Source organism: Rhincodon typus, chromosome 21, assembly GCF_021869965.1.
Source record: "Rhincodon typus isolate 14 chromosome 21, sRhiTyp1.1, whole genome shotgun sequence".
NCBI classification, from domain to species: Eukaryota; Metazoa; Chordata; class Chondrichthyes; order Orectolobiformes; family Rhincodontidae; genus Rhincodon; species Rhincodon typus.
Genome location: NC_063352.1, coordinates 36,279,846 through 36,290,812, shown reverse-complemented (window position 1 = coordinate 36,290,812; position 10,967 = coordinate 36,279,846). Strand labels below are relative to the sequence as shown.

The following is a 10,967-nucleotide window of genomic DNA, read 5'->3' as shown; positions in this document are numbered from 1 at the left end:
ACTTTGTTCTTGGGTGGGGTGGGCAACAGGAAGAGCTCCAAATTTCCACTACCCTTCCTGTGAAGAGCTTATTTCAAAATCAGTGAAACAATGGAGGTCTATGACAAAAACCAAATGTCAAATGTGCACTGGAAGCTGCAGGCATAGTCATTTTGACTATGCCTATCTTTCCATTTTATTGAAAAAAAATGGAAAGGCTGGCAACTAGACTATTCTTAGTTGGATACATCATGGAAGAGGAGCCATACAAAATTCAGGACTGAATTCAATTTGTCAAGATGATTCACAGATCACTACAACATTAGTTTGACATTTTTCATTATTACAATAAATGTAAAATGAAGAAATGCTACTGACTACTCCTTTTGCATAGCAACTTGAATAAAGATTTGACAGGTTGCTGAAACTAACCCAAACTGGTGTTTTCCCCCCCTCTAAAAATGCATTGTTCAGACATTAGCATTTTTCAGGCAGGTGGAACTTTAACCTAGACCTGCTGGACTAGAGGTAGTGGTATACCACTAAACTAGTTTTTAAAAAAATTAGTTCTCATTGTAGGATTTTGGGGGCAGCAGTGATTGTTGGGCCAAATAGTGTTTCCACACAATATTCAAAAACTGAACATAGCCCAAATTTCTGGGGTTACAAGCTCAGTAATCTTTGTATCACTGCCTCCCAGCAACAATATTTGCATAAACCACTTAGTTCCTTGTTACCTACAAATATTTCAGCATTTCTCCAATGATTTGAACTATCAAAATATTGATCTGTCAAAGCAGGAAATAAATTGCTCAAAAAAAAAATACCTGCAGCAAGTCAGTATCTACAGATGTCCCAAGGCAGGCACAATTAGAAGGATCTGACAAGTCCAAGTTTGACCAATTGAAAGAAGGCATAAAGTTTAACAAAATGCTAGGCAACTTCAAAAAAGGTAGTTGAGGATTTTTTTTTTTTTTTTTATTTGGAAACACCAGAAAATGTACCCCCCAACACTGGGTGCACACTGAGTAGGCATACATCTTACTACTGGAAACATTTACATGTGCCTCAGGATGTTAAAAACACAAAGTAGAACTCACTCCAATACCAGTACACAAAAAAGCAAGACTATGATCAGATCCAATCTTTAACCAATTATTACATCCAGGGAGATCTGAGCAAATACAATTACTGACAGTGCAATAATCTACTATATCATGGGGACTCCAGAAATCTTGCTCCATAATAACAATGAACATTTTTAAATCTTATAAATAAAAATCACTGGAAGAAATGAAAACATTACAATCCTAATTGAATCAGAGTGCTCCTCAACAGTAAAATGGATTGGAAATTGCATGTGTTTAGGAGCCACTAAATCTGGCTCTTAAAACCAATACAATTCTATACCCAAATATACACAAGACAGACAATCACTAACATACATTGCGCATTTACAAGAGATTGACTACCAAAGTGATACAACTGTACACATTCTGGAGTAAAGACCAGTTGAATGACAGCTATGCGCTTTAATTGCAGGTTTTATTTTGTGGAAAGGATCAGAGCAACAATCAGGCCATAAAGACCCAACACTTCAGCAAAAATGAGGATTAGGATCATCCCGACAAATAACCTTGGCTGCTGTGCAGTTCCTCGTACACCAGCATCACCTACAATGCCAATCGCAAAGCCAGCAGCAAGACCACTCAGACCCACGCTCAAACCAGCACCCAGCTGAAGGAAGCTCCTGTAATGTGAACATAAAGAAGTAGTTACATTCAAGTTTAGACACTTTCCATTCTGATAAGACTCCTCAAATGCTGCAAGAATTATGTACTCCAAAAAGTAAACAGCATCTTTAATTTCAAGAAATTCCAGAAACATTATCCTTCACCCTCCACATACAAACTGTAAACTCTAGTTTTGACACTGCCCATAATACTTCCTTGCTAAAATTCAGTTGTTGTATAATCAGACATTAGTTTTGTGCAGTTGCATTCAATCAGGAAGAGAAATTTCTACACTGACTGAAGATTGTACACTTAGAGTTAGAGGATGGCCATATGGTGTTAACCTATACTAGAATGAAACCTATGGTACACTTGTGGCAGTAACATGGTGACATTACCCATCTACCAAGACAAGGTAATTCCAGCTGGTTTGAGAGAAGAATTTCTCTCAACCAGCTGCCTTTTGGGTGGAAACAGGTGAACTGCTAAGAGAAAGAGGGATTGCATTGTGTTAACACTTCCTCTAAAAATTCTGGATACATGTATGGCTGAATGGAACAAGAGAAAGATATTCAAGGTAAGGATGATAGAGACATTATGCCCAAAAGATAACCATCTGGAATAAAATTTTAAACTTGAAACACCACTGGTTGACTCAGTTTACAGATCAGTATATGTTGATGAATGAAGTCAAATAATTATGCAGACCTTGGCTCCTGTACAAATAGTTGTTTGCACTTCAATAGTGCAAGTGGATGGAGAAGTAAATCCCAAATGCAAATATTACCCAACACCAACACTTGCCCATCTGATTCAAACTTTCAAATGTAAAGGCCAAAATGCATAGCACTGTTTAAGGTTCAGCAGTCTGGCTTAAGATGCTGCAGTACTTCTCCAGGCAGCATCGGAGGAGAGAAGCAGCTGATGTTTCAGGCCAATAATATAGCTTCTTAGAACTGAAAAATAGTTGACAACAGATTCTCAGGAACAAGGATGAAGGCATTGAAGTGGGAGCGAACAAGCAATGTCTGCCTGTGTACAAAAGAACAAAGTGGTTACAACACAGAAGCAACCAATTAGCCATGTCTGTACCTGCTCTCCAAGTGTAACTGAACTAATCCCATCCTATAGCCCCCTTTCCTACTTTTCTCCCCCAGGTAATCATTCAATTATGCCTTACAAAGACAAGGTAATTCCACCTGTCTGTCTCCATCATTTCAGGCATCATATTCCAGATCTTAATATTTTTGGAAGTTAATCTTAAAATTCAGCATCCTCAACACATCCAATGTGGACAGTTGCCTCAGTCCACACCACCCAAATCCCTTATGATCTCTCAAGCCTCATTGAAAGAGCAGTCTTATTAAAAGCAACATCCAGATGCTATGACTATGCTGGTGCAAAAGATTTTTGCTCAACTGTTAGCCAGTTTTGGTCAAATTAGCCAGAAAACATGATTTAAAGGTTAGATGTAAATTTCAAATGCATAAATATTGTTCATCACATGTTTTGGCATTTAAAAATTAAATTCAACATGCTTAGGATTTGAAACTAGGCAGAAACATAGAACAGAATTAGACATTTTTCTACTGTAAAATCAAGTCAAATGCTCAAGATTTGCAGTTTTCTAAACACTGGACTAAACCTGGAGATTAATGGCATAATGGGTACAATTAGTTAATAGTGAGAAGGCTTCTGAACACTGACTCAGATCTTATTTCAATATGGCAAACATTTGTAGAAGACAAGAATTTCTTGGATGCTCAGTGATAGTTTAGCACTTTGTTCCTATCAATTATTTCATGATTCTAACATGTAAAGTATCTGACTAAAACAATTCAATCATATCTCCTAATGCTTTGGGGACGTGAAGTTTAGCACATTTTTGCTGGTGCTCAGTTGATAAAGTCTCCGCATACCTACTTCTACAGAAGTTAAACCTAAAACTTCAGAACATTGAAAATCTTGATTCTTCTACTCAAATCATTTCAGTAACACTAATTACACCTCAACAATCACACTGAGTTAATGTTCTTTGCCTTGAAACACTCTGCAGAGAACCATGTGGCTAGTTAACAAACAACTATTATCTTTTGGCTAAGCAAGTTACAGTAATGATACAAATATGTAACTAGTTGTACTAAAACTAGTAAGAACCATGGTCTATTAGTAAATTCAAAATCCCAATTTCATCTTTACAATGTTACATTCAAATTCACTTTGCTATGCTCAAGAAAGCCACAACGATCATGCTCCTGCAAAAAGGTTTCTGCATCTTTAATACAAAATAGCAGAGTGAGGTAATTGTACTAATTTTAAATCCTGATATCTTAAGCAGCTTTTACTACACTAAACCCCATTATCAAGGATTGCATACATAGAGACTTGGGTATAAACCCAGACAGACCATCTCCAGGCCAGGATTTAACATCGGAATTGATAAACTATCCAGTCATGCTGACAGACCTAGACACCAGTGGGCCATCTCAGAACATGGCTGTATAGTGACAGTTAGGAAGGAGGTTTTGCAAGAATTCTCCCTCAGTCCTCCTCTATGAAGCAATTGACCAGTCATTGTGAAGATGCAAGTTCTCCTTTCATATTGAAGATGCCATTACACTAGGTAGTACAGACTTAGCAACTCAAACTGCCACAATGTCACCTGACAAATGAACCTCTCCATTTGGATCCCTTGTTGAAAAACTAAGGGAAAATTGCATCTGGTATTGCCCATACCACCATAAAGGCAGGGGGGGTCAACATGACAACAGGACTACTTCATGCCAATTTGCAGTAGCAACTTGCAATAGTGTTAAACAATCCCACAACCAAATGGATCAAAAGATCTGCAGTCTTGTTATATCTATTCAATTGCAGTGGACAATTATACAACAGAAGAGTTTCAACAGGTATCATACCAAGAATGGTAGGCAACCCCAGCTCAATGCATTTGCAACCTTCAGATGGAAATGCCAAGTTGATAATACCCATTTTCCCAAGGTCCTCAGCCATGACAATACTATTGAAATCTTTGCTTCAGAACTAGCTACAAACCTACCCAAGTGTGGAAAATTGCCTAGGCATGACCTGCCCACAAAAGCTGAACAAGTGATGAGTCAATAAGTCACCTAGTTTGTTGATTGAAGGTGTAATTTACAGAGCTATCATGCAACACTTAGTCAAGAGTGACCTGCCCACTGATGTTCAGCTCCTATCTCACAATCCTAGTCCAAACACAGGCAAGAGCTGAACTAAAGGAATGCGAGACTGCCTTCAACTCAGACACCAAAACACCCTACCAAAACTAAAAACAGTGGGAATTAGAGGAAGTCTCCTCTGGCTGAGCCACTTTTACATGAAAAAGGAAAATGGTTGCAGTTGAGTTTCTTCATCTCAAATCAAGACACTGTACAAGTTCTAGGCTGAGTCTTCAGCTACTTCAAATACCTTCCTAGTGTCAGAAGCAGATGGCAGTAGCACAAAGTCCAGTATCAATTATAATGGAGATATTTAAGCAGCCTGTATCCATATACAACACTTCTGCAAAATCCTGAATTGGGCTCGATAAAAGGGGAAAGTAAATTGGTGGTATCCAATTACAGGGAAATTAATAGCTCCAAAAGAATTTAGTCATCTTCCATTACCATTCCCAAATATCCCATCAATACTGTGGTGGTTACCACTGAGCAGAAATCAAACTGGATCAGTCATGGATACCAGAGTAGGTCAGAAGCTGGGAGTTAGTCCTAGTAAACTCTACTTCAAAGCCTGTTCATCTACAAATCAGAAATAAAGAATGTGATGGAACACTGACCACTTGTCTGAGTGCAGCTCCAACTCTACACAAGTTCAACACCATCTGAAAAGTTTATTACAGTGGCAGCCCCATTCAGTTCTGACAAGTTGCACTGTAGCAATTCACCAAGGCTCCCACACAGGATCTTCCAAAGATGAGCCCTCAACCACCTAGAAAGGTTGAGGGCAAGTGAAGAGAATACCACTGACTGTATTACCCTCCAATGCCTTGTAGCATCATTATATATTGTCCTCGCTTCACTTAAATGGAGCCCCTTTCCTAACAGCACAGTACACCATATGGACCAGTGGTTCAATGTGGCAACTCATTACAACCTTCCCCAGGGAAATAGAGGTGATCTGTGATGCCTATATGCTACAAAAATAAAAAGGGTTTTACACCCTACACCTGCAGCCTTCAAGAGTGGGAACAGGGCAAGATTAAAACAAATTAGTCATCCTAAATCAATCCATCAATTGCTCCCATAGCTGGAAGCATCCATCATACATCTCAAGATCCCTCATAAGCAAAGCTTTATCCTGTTGCAAAGTCCAAACACTACAGTGCTCCAACTGTGAAGTGAGGTCCTATCTGGCATTTCACGCAAGATTCTGCATTAAAACTTCATTGTTCATGCTACTCAGTCCACTACTGAGATAACACCAGCCTCAAACAGGTAAAATATTATCTAGAATAGTGATACAAGTCACACAACATCTCAAATTACAAGTCAAGTGATTTCAATATCTTAACATTACTTTTAGCCAATCCAATCTCCTTATTCAAGGAGACAATGCCTTTGTTTTGAAGATCACATTAGGATGCCACTTCAATTGTTCGAATCATTGCTGTACACACCAGCCCCAGAACAGAAATGTTGGTGCCAGCCAAACAAACTCTCCTGAATAGTTTATATTCAGACTCACTATCCTTCTTCCCTCAAGATTCTTGAAATATTAATTTTCTCCCAGTCTCCTGCATGGTACCCTGTCAAAAACATAATCAAAACCTACTTCAAGATTTGAGCACAATTTCCCTTTTGGGAGGGAAACACTTCAATATTTAGCTATTTATTCTAGTGATTTCCTCACATAGGTTAACTGACTTATAAATTATGCACATTATCCTTCCTCCATTTGGTGTAGTAACCTGCAAATACATAACTCAGTTTCAATTTTGATGTGGAATCAGGGCTCTCAAAGGATGCATCCCAAAAAGTCCACCCCAGCAAGGTAAATTTTAATGTTAAGGTAAAATCAACTTGTCCAATGTACTAAAATAGCTTTATCTGGCAAATATAGTGTTACAAGCTAAAAGAGAGATCATTCAATACAGTCTGAAGTTGCAAGGGTACAGAACTGGCCAAGTGACAAAAAGATAACAATTCATACTCATTCTTTCATACTGAAGGAGAGAGAATTAGTGGGTTTGCCAGCAGTGTTTTTTTCTTGATATTTACCAATGACCTGGAACTGTACAATGGTTGCAAGGTAACAATTTAAAATCTGCTGATGCCAGAAAGCTTAGGAGCAAGTGAAGAGAAGAGAGTAGCAAGAAACCAAGGACTTGAAGGCAGATGAAATTTAATGCAGAGAAACAATGTTTTATTAGGGCAAGGACAGCCAACATTAAAAGTGAGTGCACAATTTTTAAAAATGGAGTTGCAGGAACAGAGGTACCTGCATATGCATGCACAAATCAATGAAGGCAGCAAGGAAGATTGCATGTACAAAGGCAAGGAAGTTTTTTCAAATAAACTTTGTAGAATATTGGTTCAACTAGAGTAATGTCTGCTATTCTGGCACAATTGGGAGCATATAACGGAATTAGCAGGTGTAAAGTAGATACACAAAAATGATTCCTTGAGCAAAGAACTTCAGGTACAAAATATGGAGAAGACTTGAGACTCCTTGGGACTGATCATGGTCTTGACAAGTATATTGAGAAACCACCCATTGGCAGAAAATCCAAAACAAAGAACAGATTTGTGTGACTAGCAGGCAAAAAGTCAAGGAGAAGAAAGCTACGCTGCATGTGGTTAGGATCTTAACCACAGATTGTGGGGCTATGTTCAATAGAGGCCTACAAATAAAGTGGATTGTTATCTGGATAAATTTGCAGAGCTACAGAAACATATCTAGTTGAACTAGACAACTCTTAGAGGAAAGTACAAAAACCAGGCCTTGTGGTTGCAATGCCATGATTTCATGTTGGCATTTAGTTCAAAGATGATTCTCCTGGATAACAGTTCAAATAGCCAGACTGAGAAAAGTTAATCACATACAGCTGCCAGGCCACAAAAAACCAGTTAAGGGCTACTTACTTGAATAATGTTATTTCTTCTGTCAGTGAATTGGCAATTAATACTGCCACCACCAGTCCATAGATAGCAATTATACCTGCCATCACAACAGGAATAATGGATTTCATGATCAGCTCAGGTCTCATAACAGACATGGCAGCAATTCCTGTTCCACTCTTAGCAGTGCCATAAGCAGCTCCTAGAGCTAAAAGAGGAAAAAAGAATAAGAATGCTAAAAAACAAAGCTACATTCTTACAGAACTGACCGAGACTTAGCGTTCTTCAATCTGCACAAACTGGTTTAAACTCCCAACTACACAAAACTGCTTCAAAACTTAATACTCTTGAACAGAAGTTATCCATTAGCTCTAAATGATTAGGTAAAGACAAGAAACAGTTGTAAATGGGAAGAGCAGCCATGAAACCTTTTAACTCAAGCTGATTTCAGAGGTCTCTTATGTAGTACTAGAAGGCAATGGTGTCGTTACTTGGAGGGGTCTGATTTTACTGACTCGCTCAGGTACTGCTAGTCACTGGCTGCAAGCTACCATCTGATTTTGTAGATCAGGTCTGTATTATCTGTGATACAAGGAGTTGTATTCCACTCCCTTAACACATCCCAAGGAGGCTTCCAATACAGTCTATTTTCCTTTTCTAGGTTTGAAAATATTCCCATGACCTCTAACACTGGATTATTTCTTTACTTTTCTATTGTTGCTGGCTTAGAATTTGATCTTAGGTGTCTGTACTTCAATACTAAAGTGGCACTGATGCAGCAACAGCTTTTCACTGTACTCCTTGAGTAGATTGCAATAAAGCTAATTCAATTCCATTAAAATTTCCCTCTGCAGACCAACAATTTACATTCAAAACACTTCACACCTATAATGTTCTTGTGATCAGAAGAATCTAGAGAATCAATTTATTCAAATAAATGTCTTAAAATTCTGTGGTAGAGGCAAACCCTCAATGTGTAAAATATGCAGATATGCACTTCAGGTGCACGAAGATAGGGATCAAAAGCAAAAAACAAAACAGGTCATCCAGAGAGCTTTAATAGCCAGCACAGAGGCTTCTCTGTTCATGGAGGAAAAAAAAAGGCTGTTTGGAATGTTTAGAAAGCGTTACAGCTGGCATCAACAGAAGCCCCAGTTGAGTAAATATTGCTGCCCAACAACAGCATGGTTAACCATGGTGTTGTAAACTGATTTACCAATTGATACTTCAGTGATTCCAGGCTTGTGGTATTGCATTTCAATGTAACCTGTTTAGCTTGCAAGTTTACATAATATGCACTCAAAGCAGGATACAATGCAATTATGCAAACTTTAGCTTGTGCTCAACACCAAACTGCTTAAAACCAGCCCTTTATGCTCAGTAACATGAACCTCAACTGCTGCACCAGAAAAAGCAGCCAGGATGAAAGATTACATATTTGCACGCTGTAGTGACATCTCAGTGCTGCTAAAAGGGAAAGGTGCAGTTTCTTGTAATAACTAATTTTAGCAGACTCAATTGTGGAGAACTAATCAATGAGATATCAAACAAAGGAACAAGCAGTAGTTAATTATTCATGAGGGAATGCTCAACATCAATGGCAAGACATATGGGGGTGTCCCACTCCAATATTTGTGAACAGTGTGCTCGAGGGAATAATATCCAAGCACAATTCCTCAATGTAAAGTATCTTGCATTGTCAAATTGAAGAGTATGAAAGTTGCTTGATAATTGTCAAGAAAGTGTGAATACCAGTCTCCAGGTTACTAATTCAGTAGAGGGGATAAATGTCCCCTGTCCAACTGGCATCACTAGATGGCAGCAGGAAACAAACAGGTCGAAGAGGCAGGGATGGGGCCAGTAAAGGAGAGTGTAGGTAGGGAGTTAGGAAGGGGATAGGTCAGTCCAGGGAGGACGGACAGGTCAAGGGGGCGGGATGAGGTTGGTCGGTAGGAGATGGAGGTGCAGCTTGAGGTGGGAGGAAAAACAGGTTAGGAGGCAGGGACGAGCTGGACTGGTTTTGGGATGCGGTAGGGGGAGGGGAGATTTTGAAACTTGTGAAATCCACATTGATACCATTGGGCTGCAGGGTTCCCAAGCGGAATATGAGTTGCTGTTCCTGCAACCTTCGGGTGGCATCGTTGTGGCACTTCTGAAGGCTCACGATGGTTCCTGGGGAATGGGAGGGGGAGTTGGAGTTGAAGTGGTTCACGACTGGGAGGTGCAGTTGTTTATTGCGAACCGAGCGTAGGTGTTCTGCAAAGCGGTCCCCGAGTCTCCGCTTGGTTTCCCCGATGTAGAGGAAGCCACAGCGGATGCAGTATACCACATTGGCAGATGTGCAGGTGAACATCTGCTTGATGTGGAAAGTCTTCTTGGGGCCTGGGATGGGGGTGAGGGAGGAGGTATGGGGGCAGGTGTAGCATTTCCTGCGGTTGCAGGGAAAAAAGTGCCGGGGTGTGGTGGAGCTGGAGGGGAGTGTGGAGCAGACAAGAGAGTCACAGAGTGGTCCCTCCGGAAAGCAGATAAGGGTAGGGAGGGAAAGATGTCTTTGGTGGTGGGTTCGGATTGCAGATGGCGGAAGTGTCGGAGGATGATGCGTTGGATCCGGAGGTTGGTGGGGTGGTACGTGAGGACGAGGGGAATTCTTTTTGGGTTCTTATTGCGTGGACAGGGTGTGAGATATGAGGTGTGGGAGATGTGGGAGACACTGTTGAGGGCGTTCTCGACCACCGAGGAGGGGAAGTTACGGTCCTTGAAAAACAAGGACAACTGAGATGTACGGGAGTGGAATGCCTCATCCTGGGAGCAGATGCGGCGGAGGCGAAGGAATTGGGGATAGCATTTTTTTGCAGGAAGGTGGGTGGGAGGAGTATTCTAGGTAGCTGTGGGAGTCGGTGGGCTTGAAATGAATATTGGTTTCTAGGTGGTTGCCCGATATGGAGACAGAGGTCCAGGAAGGGGAGAGAGGTGTTAGAGATGGTCCAGGTAAACTTAAGGTTGGGGTGGAAGGTGTTAGTGAAGTGGATGAACTGTTCGAGCTCCTCGTGGGAGCACGAGGCGGCGCCGATACAGTCATCAATGTAACGGAGGAAGAGGTGGGGTTTAGGGCTGGTGTAGGTACGGAAGAGGGATTGTTCCACGTAACCTACAAAGAGGC

The 10,967-nt window shown here is 40.5% G+C and overlaps 1 protein-coding gene across 1 annotated transcript in view; it reads right to left on the bottom strand.

The window, feature by feature from the left end:
- Window positions 1-1,505: 1,505 nt before the first annotated feature.
- The window catches only part of atp6v0cb (ATPase H+ transporting V0 subunit cb), a 16,148-nt gene continuing 6,686 nt past the window's right edge, over window positions 1,506-10,967 (bottom strand). Inside the window, exons 2-3 of the mRNA XM_048609373.1 lie at window positions 7,832-8,015; window positions 1,506-1,729 (exon numbers count right to left, since the gene is read on the bottom strand). Coding sequence (XP_048465330.1) covers window positions 1,525-1,729; window positions 7,832-8,015 — 389 coding nt within the window. The 3' untranslated portion in view covers window positions 1,506-1,524. The remainder of the gene's footprint in view (window positions 1,730-7,831; window positions 8,016-10,967) is intronic.